Source organism: Vombatus ursinus, unplaced genomic scaffold (assembly GCF_900497805.2).
Source record: "Vombatus ursinus unplaced genomic scaffold, bare-nosed wombat genome assembly UNPS02010304.1, whole genome shotgun sequence".
NCBI lineage: Eukaryota > Metazoa > Chordata > Mammalia > Diprotodontia > Vombatidae > Vombatus > Vombatus ursinus.
Window position 1 is genome coordinate 2,553,540 of NW_020950082.1, and position 17,434 is coordinate 2,570,973.

Consider the following 17,434-nt stretch of genomic DNA (forward strand, 5'->3'; position numbering starts at 1 on the left):
TTTGCACATAACCAGCTTTTTTCATTTATCTTTCATTAGCACAGGTCTTCATTACTACCCGCCCAGGCCACCCCAATAACCTTCGTATCTTCTCGCTTCCATTCCCTTCCTCCTGCTATTTCCAGGATTACCTCGCTCTCCTAATGTTACTCCTTCTCAAAAATCCTTAGTGACTCCTTTTTGCCAGCTAAGTGACAGTTCAAATTTGACATTAAGTGATCTAGAGCAGCGGTGTCAAATTCAAATAGAAACACCACAAATTAACTACCTCTGTGTTGTATTACATTTTTATTTATTTTGTTAAACATTTCCCAATTACATTTTAATCCGGATCAGGCTGTACTGGGTAGTTTTACCATTGAGTTTGTCGCCTCTGATCTAGAGCTACCCTTTCTTTCTGGCCTTATGTCATATTAGTCCCCTTCGTGTACAGACCAATCCAGCCATGTTGTACTCTTTTTCCCTGGAATGAGCTCTGCGCTTTCCTACCTCCATGCATTTACTGATGCTATTATCCCTCTGCCTAGATTTTGTATTCTCTGCAGCCTTCTTCTTGCAGAATTCCTGTCCAAATTTTAAAGACCAACTCACGTGCCAGGTTTTCCCCACCAATTCACCCCACCCCCAAAATCCCCGGTCTCCCTAGTCAGAAATAACTTTCCTATGCAGAACTCCAAGAGCACTTTGTTTTGTGACTCTAATTAGTGTGTAATACAGTTTATCATAGTTATCTGTGGTTTATTCTCCCAAAAGACTGAAAGCTTCACGAGGGCATGGATAATATGTTATCTAAACTTGGTCTCCCCTAGCACAGGTACATAATAATGTTTGCCAAACTAAATTGCTTAAAGGTACATATTATCTCTGACTCCGTATTTGTACCTTATATCTTAGGAACTGTTAAAAATCTGCCATTTGAGCCTATTGTATTTTTTTAAATTCACATTCCATCTACAACCAGATTCTTATGGCTTTTTCTCCTGATGTGGAAGCGGAGAACCTGGGTTCAAATACCACCTCAGACATTTACTGCCTTTGTGACTGTGAGCACGTCACTTAACCTCCCTGGGCCTCAGTTTCCTCATTTGTAAAATGAATGGGCTGGCCTAGATGATCTCTGAGGTCCTTCCAGCTTTAGGGCTATTTTCCCCTGATCTTCTAAGCACTTTTTAGGTCTTCCTTTTTCTTTCTATGGCAATTCTTCTTGCATGCTTTATTCTAACAGTTACTACCTATTTTCTATGCTTTCCTCACTATTCTATACATTTTCCTTATATGTAACTCCTAAATAACTACCAAATACTATTTATTCTAGCACACTTTCCAGTAATGACTTACAGGATGCCTGTTGTATAAAATGTAACCCTTCATCGTCTGGAGTTGAATCAGGCTTGAATGTCTTTGCAGAGAGAATCTAAAAACTGCTCTTTTTTTCCTCTCACCATCAGCATTCCTCTCTAATTACAGCAAAATAAGTTGATCTGTAGAAAGAAGCCAGGTAGCCACTGAATAGTGTTGGACTTGGAGTAAGGGAGATTTGAGATAACCTCTCTCAGCTTTCTTATTTGTAAAATGGGGGTAATAGTAGCACTCAGTTCATAAGGTTGTCATAAAAACCCGGTGAGATCCAGTGAGTATGTTGTATTTTTATTTTGTTAAACAATTTCCAATTATATTTTAATCTAGTTCAGGCTATGCTGGGTACGTTTGCCCTCGAGTTTGACGCCTGTGATCCAGAGCCACCCTTTCTTTCTAGCCTTTTATCACATTACTTCCCTTCATGTAGAGGACACTCCAGCCATGCTGCACTCTTTCTCCTTGGAATAAGCTCTGCACTCTCCCACCTCCATACCTTTGCATGGCTCCCTACTTTTCTATCAACACTCCCCTCTGGCTGAGCTTAAAATTCCTTAGTATCTCACACACAGTGTATTTATTCCTACCTCCATGTCTTTGCATATCATTTTCTCTGCATAGAATATCTTTCTTCCTGTTCAATTTAAGTCATATTCCCTCACCTTAAAGCCTAGCTCAAAACATTTCCTCGGGAACTCTTTTATAATTGACTTCTGATGAGGCCTTTATTTTCCTTGTACTTATGTATTCATAGGCTTAACAGTTTAGAGCTCAGAGGGACCTTAGGGACCATCTAGCCCAACACTGTCGTTTTATAGATGTAAGGAAACAGAATTAGTAATATATTAATACTTATTTATTGGTGTTGCTCTAGTTGTATATTTTTCTCCTCTGTTACAATGAAGTCTTTGAAAACAAAGATCATGTCCCTTCTTTTATTGTATCTGACCCCATCCTTCATCTCCATACAACACTTAGTACAGTACTGTGTACCTCAAAAGCTAATTCATTGAGTTGCTAACTCACTGATTATTTATGTTATCTCGTTGGATTCCTACAACAACCTTGTGAATTAGGTGGTATTATTATCACCATTTTACAAATAAGGAAACTGAGGCTGGGAGAGGTTAACTCAAATCTTCCTGATTCCAAGTCCAACATTATTCACGGAACTACCTGGCTTCTTTCTATATATCCTCACAACTCTGAAAGGTAGTGCTATTATTGTCCATATTCCACAGATGAGCAAAATGAGGCTAAATAAGTGACTTTCTTAGAGTCACATAACTAGTAAGTATCTGAGGCTAGATTAGAACCCACATCATCCTGATTCAAGTCAAGTGCTCTATCTACCTTAGCACATAGCTTTATCCTCTCTCATGTTCTTAAACCACATGTTGACCCTTTAGCTATTGATTGTGGGTACCATCAGAAAGGAACTGTGTTTACATTTATGTTTTGTGCATCTTTTAAAATGCCATGTGTAATAATAGTGCTATAGTGATTGTGTCTTCAATTTGATTTGTTCTTCTGTATGTAGTTTTGTCATTTCGCTTTTTCTTCCCGGCTTGGTTTGCTGCTTGTAAGACTTCTTCATTCCTCAAGAAATTCAAACAAGAACTAGGTATTTCAGTTTTCTCTTTGGAAGGAATGTTGTCCTTTCCACACTATATTTGGCCTTTTAATGTATTCGTATGAATACATATACATATTATTGTTATTGTTCAGTCGGATCTGACTCTTTGTGACCCCGTGGATCATACTGTCCATGGGATCTTTTTGGCAAAGATACTGGAGTGGTTTGCTGTTTCTTTCTCCAGTGGATTAAGGCTACCAGAGGTTAAGTGACTTGCCCAGGATCTCACAGCTAGTAAGTGTCTGAGGCCAGATTTGAACTCTGGTCTTCCTGACTCCAGACCCAACACTCTGTTGGTTGAGCCACCTAGCTGCCTACACAGAGACATGCGTGCGTATGCGCACACACACACACCTATTTATATTTATATGTGTATATGTATATATACATAAAAATAATATGTATGTAGATGGACATGTGTGTATATTTGTATGTGTGTATAGTTAGTATGTGTGATTTCATTGTTAAGGAAGACTCTATTGCAGAAACTCCCTCCACAGATGCAAATCAATAATTCATTTGTGACTTAACCTCTTTGAGCCCTAAGGAGCTCCAAGACTATCTTAGTTACATTTCATATATTATCTCATTTGAACCTCACAACCACCTGGATGTAGGTGCTATTATTATCCACATTTTATAGGGGAGGACTGAGGCTGCAGAGGTTATGTAACTTGCCTACTTGTCCCAGCTGATTTGTGTTAGAGACCAGCCTTGAGCCCAAGTCCTCCAGGTTAGCCCTCTGTCCACTACACTTCACTACCACATATCTGCATTCAATTTTTTTTTCATAAAAACCTTTTATTTGTCACTTATATATTCAAAGATTGTGGTGATTTTAGCCTCTTTCTTATGATTTACTTTCAAATGCTTATTGCCATTGTGTTAGTAATCCTCCAATTCTCATTTATTTTGTATTAACTTGAGAAGTAACAACTTCTTGACCCGATACCCTGAGAAATAAAGATGGATGTATCCATGGTCTTCAGAAGTTAAGGACCAAAAAAAATATATATGAGAGAATGTTTTGCTTGATTATTATAACATGATATTGACATTTATTTAACAGTACGTTAAATGCTGTAGCTAAAGTGACTCTTTTCAGTCTTTCCCTTAACTGGAAAGTAGGGTATGATAGATTGAATACCAGTTGTGAAATTAGAAGACCTGATTTTCTAGTCTTGGCTCTGGCACTTAATGCATTTGTGACAAGTATGTTGTAGCAAATACCTTGACTCTGAGCCTCAGCTTTCTCCTATGTAAAGTGGAATTTTTAGTAGTTACACTGTCTTAACAAACTGGCTCTTTGTAGCTAAAGTGCTTCATAAAGAATGAAATGCTATATAGTAATTATTATTATTATGACAGCTAACATTTATTTAAAATTTTAAAGTTTGTAAAGTGCTTTATAAATATTATCTCATTTGATCCTCACAACAAACCTATGAGGTAGGTGCTATTATTGACCCAGTTTTACACATGAGAAAACTGAAGCAAACAGAGCTGAAGTGACTTTCCCAAGATCACACAGCTAGTAAGTGACTGAACCAGGATTTGAACTCAGTTCTTCCTGAGTTCTTCAAAGCCTAACACTCTATCCTCTATACCACATAAATGTGGATTATTATTATTATTATTATCATCATTACAAGTTATATAAATAAGTGTTGACCTCAATTTTATTGTTCATTCATTTGTCATTTCTGACTCTTCTTAACCCCATTTGGGGTTTTCTTGGAAAAGATACTGAGTGATTTGTCATTTCCTTCTCCAGCTCATTTTACAAATGAGGAAACTGAGGCAAACAGGGTTAAATGACTTGCCTAGGGTCACATGATTAGTAAGTGTCTGCAGCCAGATCTGAACTCAGGAAGATGAGTCTTCCTGGCTCCAGGCCTGGCATGTTATCCACTGCTTTACCTAGCTGACCAGGTTAACCTCAATACTTTACTGTTTGTTTCCATACTACAGCAATATGGTTTCATAGCCTTCATAGTGATTTTTTAAATCTAAGGTCAAAACTTTCATTTTCATTTTTCTACCAAATTAAATAATGGTATACACTGACTGACTATGTGGTTTTTTAATAATGTAAGGAAGCAGTAACTTCATAAGTTGAAACACAATGCCATGGGCATGGAGAGTCTTACACAGAATTTGTAGCTGTAGTGTGGATACCTGAGAGATGATTTACCCATTCATTACAACAGGGAAAGATGAGGGAGGTAGTAGCTGGAATATTGCCTGGCAGCTTTTATACCAGACTGAATGGTTCAGGGGATTGACAGTAAATGAGAAGCCAAGCCTTTCATCTCCAGGTTGTAAATCTAAACCTTTCTCAGGCTGCTAGAAATTGAAAGGTATTACTGTCAGATGATGAGTCTCCTCCCTTGCTTGATCTCCATTAATGAGCTCAGTAAAAATAAATGTCTAGAGTAAAGCTGTCTGTGTTGTTGGACCTTTGTTGACTCATTAATTCTGTAGTTTGCAGAATTAGCATAGGAAATGAGGATTTAACAGATCTAAGCTATCAAAAGAAGCTGGGAGGTGCTGGTCCTCCTTCAGCTGCTCAAAGCTTATAGTAGAAAGACCTAAATGTGGGTCAAGTTCCTTTGTGGATCAAGAGAGTGTAACCAGTTCTGAAACTCTTCTTCTGCCAAACTATTCACAGCTTCTATGGAGGATTACATAGAAAAGAAAGAGAAGATGGTAATCCATTCTTGCCCTGGATCTCATTGTGGATAAATCCAAAGAAAGAACCCAAAGAAGAAATAAGGCATAGGCACCATTTGTATTGAGTTGATATTGATTTGGATTAAGCTGTAAGGGAATATGAGGCTTTTATGAGATTTGTAAGATGCAATGTGGGAGATCATAATCATAGACTTAACTTTGAGGTCATTTATTCTAACCTCCCACCTATTGCAGGAATCTTTTCTTCAGTGCAGCACAGTGGAAAAAGCACTAGAAAGAGCTGGAATCTTGAATTCTAGTCTCAACTGTGTTTCTAACTAGATATGTGTCCTTCGACAAGTCACTTAAATTCTCTAGAACTCAGTTTCCTTGTGTGTAAAAGGAGAGTTGAACTTGGTGATCTCCAATGCTGTGGCTTGAACAGTCCATGAATGCCTGATAGCTTCTGCCATAATACCTGCCTTCTAAGGTAGCCCTAGTCATTTCTTTATTTCCCCCTTAACTTTGAAACAAAATCTCTTTATGGCATGTCCTTGATCTGTCCTTTATAGCAAAACAGACATCCACTCACTTTGTCACTACAGGCTGTTAAGCTGTTATGCCTTCCCTTAGTTACTTGTTACAGATCGAGCATCACCAATATTTCATCTGTTTTGGCTGTGGCGTTGTTTTTAGACCCCATCACTATATTAATAAGTTTTTTCCAGACACACTCCTTTGTCAATCTGTCTTCTGTTGGCATAAGTTCTTCTCAGCTTGGCTCTAACCAACCATTCCAGCCTTATATATTACTCACCTTCATGTACCATTTTAGTTTAGTCAAACTGACCTTTTTATTCCTCATGCATGATACTCCATCTCCTTTGTTCATGTCTTTTCCCAGGCTGTTCTACATCTCTTCCTGCCATGCTTGGAATACCACCCCCTTCCCACTTAGCCCCTTAGGATCCCTAGTTTCCTTCAAAGTTCATTTCAAGGGCCCCCTCCTAAATTTGTCATTTCCTCTCCCCTTGCCTTTGAGGCTAGTGCTTTTTACCCCAAAGGTTGTCCTGTTTTTATTTTGTATATACTTAAATGAATTCATGCCATTTCCCCCACATAATGTAAGCTTTTTTTTTTTTTTTTTTTTTTTTTTTTTTTTTGTGAGGCAGTCAGGGTTAAGTGACCTGCCCAGGATCACATAGCTAGTAAGTGTCAAATGTCTCAGGCTGGATTTGAACTCAGGTCCTCCTGACTCCAAGACCAGAGCTCTATCTACTGCGCTACCCAGCTGCCCATAATGTAAGCTCCTTGAGGGCAAGTATTGTTTTATTTTTTGTCAATATTCTCAGTACCTGGAATAGTGTCTGACACATTATAGGCATTTAGTAAATGCTTGTTGATTGACAATCCTTTTCTTTCACTGCTACCATTGGAGTCTAGGCTGTCACTACTATATGCCCACAATAGCTTCTTAACTGATCTTGTTTCCAATTCTTTTTTCTTACTACTGCCAAATTAATCCCCTTGAAACAAATGTCATCCCCTTGCCCAAGAATTCACAGTGATTTTCTCTAATCTGTTAGAGTAAGTCTGACCACCTCAGCAAGGAATTCTAGGTCTTCCATCACTTTATTCCATCTTGCTAAGGCAAGCTTATTAACTCCCTTTTCTCAAAAAAAAAAAACCAAAAAACAAAAAACACCACCTACTAAGCACCTTTTCAGACTGCGTTGATGTCAGTCATGGACCTAAGTCCTACACCATGCTTGTTCCCCTGACTTTGTTCACTTGTTCTACATTGAATACGCTTCCCTTTTCTCTCTACCAATCTAAATCTTACACTTCTTTCAAGACCTAACACTAGTCCCACCAATTCCACAAAAACTTCTTTGATTACTCCATTCAAGGGGAGGGCTATCAACATCTGAATTCCTCTAGTACTTACATAATACTACTTATTTCAAGACTTACCAATCTTAAATAATTATCTTTTTATGTGTATATATCTTGTGTCCCTAATTGGGTTACAATTCCTTAAGGGTCGGAATGATGTATTCTACTTTTTTTTTTATTTCCAATGGTGAATGCTGTATTTTATATCTACATATGTATGGAAGTGTATGCATTTCATATATGTGTGTATGTCTATAAATATACATATATATCTTCATTTCATTCATTCAGCAGCTATTGAGTGGATGAGGAGTGTCCTTTTTGGATGAATAGAGTGTCCTTGTTTCCTAACATGTGCTATTCTCCTCCCTTTTCTCTACCTACGGATCCTTTTAAAAGATTGAGTTTTCATCCTCCTTTCAGCCAGACCAAACCAACCTCCTCAACTGGAAATTAATCATAAGCTGCCTTGCAGTCTTTTTATATTGAGCTGTAATTTATCTCCTGTATTATTTGGGTTTTTATGTGATTCTACCATCTACTCATTCATAATGGGGTTGGAATCTGTGTTGATAGTGGGAGTATTTGTTGCAGTTTCATGGTGTGTTGTGGCAGCACCATCTCAAAGAATTCAGTCAGACCACCCCTAATCCAGGTATAGGCATTTATTGAGGATTGATGCCCCTCAGAAGCGAGCTATGTTCTGCAACTTAGTAAGACAACACAGGCGAATTTATAGTGTAATGATGCTGATTATGCAAGAGAAATTATGAATATTAAAGCAGGAGAGATTTGTTAAGGGATTAGGTAATGGGGGAGGGGTCCCAGCCTTGGTGAACCGACACATGCAATTACCCACAATGCATACAGAAAAACTCATTTGGGGGGCTTGTATATATGATAATGATATGATCATAAGCCTCTCTGCATCATAAGGTTGCTCTAGGTCAGTTCTTGCTATCACTGCGCGGGTCCCTACTTAGGGAAAGGCCCTTCTATTGTTTTGGGGTGCACATCCTTCTCAGGCATCCTGGTGGTGCTGCTTTCTGATTGGCTGACTGTTGTGGTCCTGTCTGAGATTAGATGGACATGGTTGTAGTTGAGTGCATGGACACATTTGTTGATTCTGTGGGAAATATGAGGAATGGATCTTAGGTCAGTGGCTAACTAGAGGCAGTGGCTGGGATCCCATCACATGGACACACGATGTTTCTGTGAGAAATATGAGTTCATGGACATACCTGCTATTCAGTGAGCAGTGAGGCATATTAGGATATTGAGTCTGGGGGCAATGGCTAGCAAGGGGCAGTGGGCCTGCTGTTCAGTGGGACCAGGAGCAGCTTTATTAGGATTCCATCATGCTCACACCAATAAAATGATAGGTCATTGAGATGTCATGAAATTGTAATTGAAAGAGTGTAATTGAAAGAGTGCTGGATTTGGAGTCAGAGTTTGGGTTCAAATCCCAGCTCTGCTATTTACTATCTGGGTGGACTTGGAAAAAATTCACTTAACCTCTCTGGTTCTCAGTATTCTCATTTGTAAAATTAGAGTGTTGGACTTGATGACTTTTAGGTTTCTTCTAACTCTAAATAAAATTCTAAGAAAGAAATAATTTTTATTTTTCTTACTGAGAACAGGGAACATATGTTATACATTTTTTTTTCTTACAAAGCCCTTAGCTCAATATCTTACAAACATGGACATTCTGTTGATTGGCTTAGAAGGGAGGTAGCTAAATTTTTTTTTTTTAAACTAGTTATAGGTCTTTGTGGTAATGATTGTATTGCCCTAATAGTTGATTAAAATTGTGAGTCCATTGAACTTTTGTGATTGGACCTTTTATGTTTTCTTGCCAATTTAATGTATTCACTATAAAATTGCTCATAATATAGAAATTTTGTGTATTTAATTTTTTATATTTCTTTGTATATTTATATGCATTTACTTAGCAGTAGCATTTATTATCTGTTAAAATACTTATTATATGTCTTACAGATTTCTAATCAACATAATGCTGGAGCATCAGCCTTGGAGCCAACATTTTTCAAAATGGCTGAGGTGGATGTTAATTTGGATCATGTCATACCAACAACCATTATTCCCACTTACTGGGCAAAACTCCTAGTGGCGTTTGTTTCTTTTGTGTGCTTTGCCCATAGTTATGATGGAGACTTTGTCTTTGATGACTCAGAAGCCATCGTCAACAATAAGGTTTGTTTCTCACTGTGACTGTTAAACTGATGTTAACAACCAAACTTGGCCCTAAATACAATACTCATTCTCAATTTGACATTTTCTTTGTAAAATGGTATTTTATTCTTTTCTGGTTATATGTAAAGACAGTTTTTGACATTGATTTTTTAAAAATTTTGAGTTCCAAATTTTCCCTGTCTGTCCCTCACCTCCCCCCTCCCTGAGATGGTAAGGAATTTGATATAGGTTATACATGTTCAGTCATGCAAAACATATTACCATATTAATCAGACGTAACCCTAAAGAAAAAGAACATGAAAAAATACAGAGAATGAAAAATAATATGCTTCAATCTGCATTCTGACACCATCTGTTCTTTCTCAGGAGGTAGATCGCATTTTTTATCATGAGTGCTTTGGAATTGTCTTGGATCATTGTATAATAGCTAAGTCATTCACAATTGATCATCCTGCAGTATTGTTGTTACTGTGTACAATGTTCTGGTTCTGCTCATTTCACTTTGCATCAGTTTGTATAAGTCTTTCCAGGTTTTTCTTAAATCAGTCTGCTCATTTCTTATAGCACCCCCTCAGTTTCCAATTCTTTGCTGCTACAGAAAGAGCTGCAATAAATATTTTTGTACAAATAGGTCTTCCCCTCCATTTTTAAAATCTCTTTGGTATAGAGACTTAGTAGTGGTTTTGCTGGATCAAAGGATATGCACATTTTTGTAGCTTTTGGTCATAGTTCCAAATTGCTCTCTAGAATGGTTGGATCAATTCACAACTCCACCAATAATTCATTAGTGTCCCAGTTTTCCCACATCTTCTCCACATTTATCATTTTCCTTTTCTGTCATATTAGCCAATCTGATAGGTGTAAGGTAGTAAGAGTTGTTTTAATTTGCATTTCTCTAGTCAATAGTGATTTAGAGCATTTTTTCATATGACTATAGCTAGCTTTGATTTCTTCTTCTGAAAACTGCCTGTTCATGTCCTTTGTCCATTTTATCAATTGGAGAATGACTTGTATTCTTATAAATTTGACTCAGTTCTCTATATATTTGAGAAATGAGGCCTTTATCAGAGACACTTACTGTAAAAAATTGTTTCCCAGCTTTTTGCTTTCCTTCTAATCTTGATTGTGTTGGTTTTGTTTATGCAAAGCCTTTTTAATTTAATATAATCAAAATTGTCAGTTTGATGTATTTTCATCTCTTATGGGAAATTTTATCTCTAGTGATTGAATGTTTTCCCCCATCAGTTTCTGAATTTCTTTTTGATTATGCATAAAACCTAGTTTAAAATAAGAATATGGTATGATGCCCTTTCCACTTCTGCTGGAGTCATAGGACCATAGAATTAAATCCAGAAGAGACTTTAGATTGTATCATCAAGTTGGTCTTTGTGTTGTTGTTTTTTTTCCTGCATAAAAAAGCATCTAATTTTCTGCTTAGGGTCATGGAATCATAGATTTTGAGCTGCCCAAACCTGCTACTTTCCAAATTTCGATATTTGTTCCAGGGTCAGTGGAAAAATTTGGGAAGAGAAGGGTTGTGGGGAACATCATGACTGCCCTCAAGTATTTGAATAGGTGACATTTGGAAGAGAAAAATTAAGCTTGTTTTACTTTGCATCAGGAATGTAACTAAGAACAAACTTTTGGATGCTCCAGAGAGACAGATTTAAAGTTGATTCAAGTGGGGGACAGAGGGACTGCTAACAATTACAACTATCCAAGTGTAAGGGGCTGTCTTGGGGGCTTCTGAATTTCATGTAAACAGAAGGTGATAAGTAAGGGTTGGATGGATAAGTGGACAGGTCTTGTAGAGAGACATATAGACAACATAGGTATGGGTTAACCTAGATGAGTTCTGGGGTCTTTTCCAACCCTGAGACATTAGTTCTAGTCTCTGCAGCTGTCAGTCAAGCATGGCAGCAACTCAAATGCTTCAGTTTATGTGAAAAGTGATATGACAGTGGGAAAAGTTGGGAGCATGGCCATATGGCACCTACTGTCATTGATGTTAGGGTGTTCCATGCTGACTGCTGCAGGTGAAAGTGTAGTGAGCCATTCCTGTTTGCTGTGTGACTTTCACACATTTTGTATCTTGAGAATCCAATTGGCTGGATGTATAAGGTCCTTATCAGTTTTATTTATCAGTGGATGCTGAGTATGAGATGGAAAATGCTATTCTTTTTTTTCATCTGCCAATGAGAATCAGGAAAAGGGAAAAGTGGTAAAAAAAAAAAAATAAAGTAAAATAGAGATAGAAAAGCCAAATAGAAACAATAGACATTGACTTTGAACACATTCAGAGGGGAACACCTGGACTTGAAACTGAATCCCTTTTAGACATCAATAAATTTCGCTTATGGCCTACATTGTTTCTGTTAAATCTAGCTGTACTCAGGAGAGTTTTTGTGTCTTGAACTACAAGATAAGCTTTAAGAAATACTTCCACCTACCTTTGCTGTGGAAGCCTACATGCATTTGTGGCATTCCCTTGGAAAACTTAATGAACTTTATTAAAAACTCACGGTGAGGAATTCTTCTAAGTGCGAAATAAATATCGCTGTTATATTCCTGAGATGTTTCACAAGTTGATAAATCTCTTCATGAAAACAAGGTGTTTTGTGAAAATGAAGTAACTTATGGGTGCTGTAGTGGTTTAGAAAGAAGCAAGATGTATTTTTTCTCCTTTCTTTTTTCAAAGTGTGGGTAAAGATAACAGACTACACCATTGTTGATGTTTGTTTTTGGTACAATTCCTTCAATTATAATTTTCCTCCATTTCATCCAGCAGCTACTGACAGATGTTATTGCTTCAGTTTATTTAAAAAAATAAAGAAGTGAGGAGGAAAAATTAAGATTGTGGCTGCAGGCAAATAAATCAAATTAAATCAATTGTTTAAATAACCTCACACTTATTCACATATAATGCTTTTTTGAAAACTAGAAGAGAGTTGATTTTCAAATTAATTTTTTTAAAAATTCTGTTTTTTCTTTTGGATGGATTTTGGTGATTAGGCCTACCTCATAAAAATATTAATTAACTGCCAGGGCAGAAAAACATTGGCGAAGAGACAAAAAAAATGGCAAAGTGTTCCTTGGCTTTATTAAACTAGGTATTTTCAATTCTTTTCCTTTTGAGATGCAGCAGATGAAGTCACTTTGTATATCTACTGAGCATTGTTTTGCCAGGGTTTTCTAGGGCACCATACTGTGCCCCTTTTGTTAACTTGCTAGCCCCCCTTTTCTTCCCTGTTTAATGAAAGATACTCTGTTCGTTGGCAGAAAGCCTACCATAACGTGAAACAGGCTGTTACTGGATTTTATTGGTGTTAAGGACTCTGTTCCAGATGCTTCCTTAAAGTGTTGAGCTGGTTTTTTTGTTGTTCACTAGGATGCTTTTCTTCGAGACAGTTGAGTTAGCAGGAATCTCAGGCATAATACATCTTTTACATAAATCATTATGTAGAAAAATTGACCTTTCTTCAAATATTGCCCCCTGCTGTGTGTAGACTGCAGCTAATCAAATATTTAGAGATTCTTAGGTATTCATTTTCTTTTTAGATGGGAGAAGTAGGCTATATAGAATCTTTTCTCAACTACATACCCCCATATTTGACAACTAAAGTAAAGTAGGCTTTTGAGTTTTGTTTTCAGGTAAATCCACAGTAGTGTATAGATTGTGTATCCTTTAAAATTTCTGACTAATTTTAATGTGAGCCAGTTCATCAAGCTTATAAGGACCCTGGAACAGTTGTACTTAGAGACAGTGAAATTCAGTCACCAAAGATAGTATTAAATAAACAGCTCTAGCTTTAAGTACATTTCCTATTGAAGATTCCCTTCCTTTAACGTAGCAAATAAAGTTATCAATTGTTTATTAAGTGTATATGTACCCCCAAAAGAATTCATACCAATTTTCCTCTGTTAAAAAAAAAATCCCTGTTTAACATTTCTTTAGCTTCAGCATTTTGTTTTGTATTTAAAATTATACAAGACCTTGAGGTTTCCTTTGTTATTCTTATAGGGAATCTAGGGGGTCCAGTGGGTAAAGCACTGGCCTTGGAGTCCACTTGGAAGAAGACCTGAATTCTTGGGCAAGTCATTTAGCTTCTCAGGCTCAATTTCTTCATCTGTAAAATGAGGATAATTTCGCACCTAGCTCACAGGGTTGTTGCAAAAATAAAACCAGATAACATATGTAAAGTGCTCTGCAAACTTTAAAGTGCTATCTAAATACTAGTTGCTATTTTTATTGTTATTAGCTGATTTATAAGAATCCCTTCAGAATTTTTAAACCAGATTATTTGAAAGAATTCTCATTCTGTATATATTTGTAATACAAGTATTGTATAGTTTGGGGTTTTTAATGAATGAAATATGGGTTTTAAACTTTGTGATTTTTTTATACTTTCTACAAATTCTGTGGATGAGCTTTTTTCCCCCATAATTGGTTCTACTGAACACTCAGTAATGAAGAGACTTCAAAGAAAACAAGCTGCCCTCAAGAGAAGTAGTTTATTCACATAGAGAACTGCAATTATTTTAATGAAATGTTTTTGGTCAATGGACCTTAGATTATTATGTATGTGATTTAAATAAATTGCTTTATTAATTGAATGGAAAACAAGGGAACAGGGGCTGTGACTCAGCCTTAGAACACCAAGTTATTTGCATACCTCTTTTTCTATGTCAGAATATTTATTTCATTGATGGGTCAGCTCACTAGAGAGCTGTCCTTTGTAGCAGAATTTCTGAATGAAAGCACTTCTTTGTTATGAAAAAAAAGAAAGAAGCAAAAAATTAAATAAGTAAAGTCCCAATCAGGTTAAAGTTGCCAGCAAGCAACATTATTTTCTTTCTATCTAGAAAGCAAAAATCTTATTAGGTATAAGAATATGGAGTTACAGTCATTTCCAACACTTTGTCATATTTTCATGTCTTTTTGGTCATGCATACTGGTCTATATATGACACTTTCTGTGTGCCTTTTTTTACTCATATCTTCTTGAGAACTAAAGTTTTATAGTACCTTAATATTTTCTTTAGCATTTATAAGATAGATATGGCCTATGTTATTCCCACTTGACAGATTAAGAAACTGAGGCACAGAAAGGTTAAGCGATTTGACTAAACTACCTAATAGGAGATCTATACTCTGAAGCAGTAGACTGTAGTTCTCCTAACTCTGCACTATATATGCTTTTCATTGCATTATTCCGCCTCTATTTCATTAGTATTCTAATTAATCCATTTAGCTTATCTAGGCCATTTTTTTTACACCAGGAGTTTAGTTCATCATCTTATGCTTCTTAAAAATGTCATGATGTGATTTCTGTGGGGAGAGTTGGTTTACTTAATTAAATAATAACTCTTCATTGGCTTAGATTAGTAGGACAGCATGTTGTAATAGAGCACTGGATATGGAGATAAATAATCTGGGTTTGAATCCTGCATCTGCCAAGGTGTATGTGTTGACCAAGTCACTGAGCTTCTTTGGGTGTCAGTTTCATCATCTGTAAAATGTGGAGTTGGAAGATGATTCCGTACTCTAAGATTCCACCCAGCTCCATGATCTGTGTATTCAATTCTGATTTTTTTCCAGAGTAAATTCTTAGTTGTTATATTTAGTGATGTGATCAGTAACTTATAATTAAGTGATCTTCCCCACAAGGTTTCATTAATTTTTCATCACTAGTTTGCCATTCTTTATCTTTGCCTCTCTTGTCTAGTGTGGTTTCCCTACTCTGGGAATAAAAAAGCAGCAGATTGTTTTCATTGTACTTCATATAAAATATGTGGACAGAAAAGCCGGATACGTTTTTTTTTTTTTACAAGCATTCAGGAGTGCTAAGTTTTCTGTCCTAACACATCACATCTTCCAGATGCTGTGTAATTAGAAGAATGCAGCAGATCCTTACTTATTTCAGTTGAGGATGGGATTTAAAAAAAATATGATGAATCAAATTCTGATTCCCTTTTCTGTATCTTTTGCTATATTCATCATTCCCTCTGAAGTCTATAAGTATTCTGTGCACAGAGGGAATGTGTCAGGTATGAAGGGGAATTAATGCTTAATTATTGTAATGTCTTATGTTTATTGAATGACGATATGAGAACTCACTGGGTAGAAACCTCCAGATAAATAATAGTTTTTTTTTTTAATGTCTTATTGATGCTTTTTTGAAACATCATTGTCACTTCCCAATAACCTTCTTCCCCCATGGAATCTTCTTTTTTATGAAGAAAGCAGATAGGCAAAACTAATACAGCAACCATCACTCACAGCATATGCAGTTTTTGCATTTGTAGCCTACTGCCTCTGTCAAGAGAAGAGAATATAGAAGGCAGCTAGGTGGCGTACCGGCCCTGAAGTCAAGAGGACCTGAGTTCAAATCTGGCCTCAGACCAAACACATGACACTTACTAGCTGTGTGACCCTGGGCAAGTCACTTAACCCCAGTTGCCTAATTAAAAGAGAGAGAGAGAGAGAAGTGAATAGATTTCACCACCAGCCATTTGGAAATAAGACTGATTAACATCAAATTAATATGAATTCTGAGATGTTGTAGTGTTTTTTCCCCTGTACTAGGTGATCATGGTGTATATTCTCTTGATTCTACTTTATTCTCTCTATGTTCATTCATATAAGACTCCCCAAATTTCTTTAAATTCTTAATATTTGTCATTTGTTAAAGTGCTATAATATTCCATTACCAAATTTTGTTAATAAACCAAAATTTGTTCAGCCATGCTTCAGTTGATGAGTATATCAATTAACATATTTTTGCTACCATGAAAAGAGCCAGTATGAGCAATAATCAATTCCCTAAGATGGCTTATTTTCAAAAGTGCATGTTGCTTTTGGCTATTGATAATACCACTCTTAAATCTGTTAACAAGAATTTGCAAGTGTCTGTTGACTGAGCTATTGCTCTTCATGTAGTAACTGCTTTGGATATGCCAACCCTTATCTTCCTTTTCATAGACCAATCTGGAATATTCTGTGACATGTTTTGGGTTGGTTTTTTTTTTTTAATCTTTTGTAGGACCTCCGAGCAGAAACTCCACTTGGTGACCTTTGGCATCATGATTTCTGGGGTAGTAAACTCAGCAGCAACACTAGTCACAAGTCTTATCGGCCACTCACTGTCCTAACTTTCAGGTAAGCCATGCTGAAACTCACAGTGATGCTTGGTTGTTCCAAGTTTCCTTACATGCTAGAAGATAATGTGTGTGGTATTTTTCACATGGTAAGTATTTTTAAAATTGTGGTTAAGTGAATGAATGAGGATTCATGTCTTATTCCAGTGTAATGTAAACCAATTGGAGTGTTGGCTTCTCTGTTGAGAGGATGTTAACATATTAATGGAGCTCTGAAGCAGCTGTTTTTCAGACATTTGGAACACATAGCATTTTGCCTGCAGGTCATAAAAACATCAATAGTATATGTATGTAGACAGACTTTGAATCAGCATTCTATTTATAGTTCCACATGATAGAAAGTTTAGATATGCTAACCATAAAAAAAATACAATATTCCCCCACCAAACAAACAAACCCTTGACAAAGCATTATTGTTATTGTTCAGTTGTGTCCAACTCTTTGTAACCCCATGGACCATAGCTTGCCAATACTGTCCATGGGGTTTTCTTGGCAAAGATAC

General features: G+C 36.6%; 1 protein-coding gene across 3 annotated transcripts in view; it reads left to right on the forward strand.

Moving 5' to 3' along the window:
- TMTC4 (transmembrane and tetratricopeptide repeat containing 4) overlaps positions 1 to 17,434 on the forward strand; it is a 93,751-nt gene that overhangs the window by 2,641 nt on the left and 73,676 nt on the right. For all 3 annotated transcript variants that reach the window (XM_027854110.1, XM_027854111.1, XM_027854112.1), the window contains exons 2-3: positions 9,560 to 9,775; positions 16,818 to 16,933. In XM_027854110.1, coding sequence (XP_027709911.1) covers positions 9,614 to 9,775; positions 16,818 to 16,933 — 278 coding nt within the window. In that variant the 5' untranslated portion in view covers positions 9,560 to 9,613. The remainder of the gene's footprint in view (positions 1 to 9,559; positions 9,776 to 16,817; positions 16,934 to 17,434) is intronic.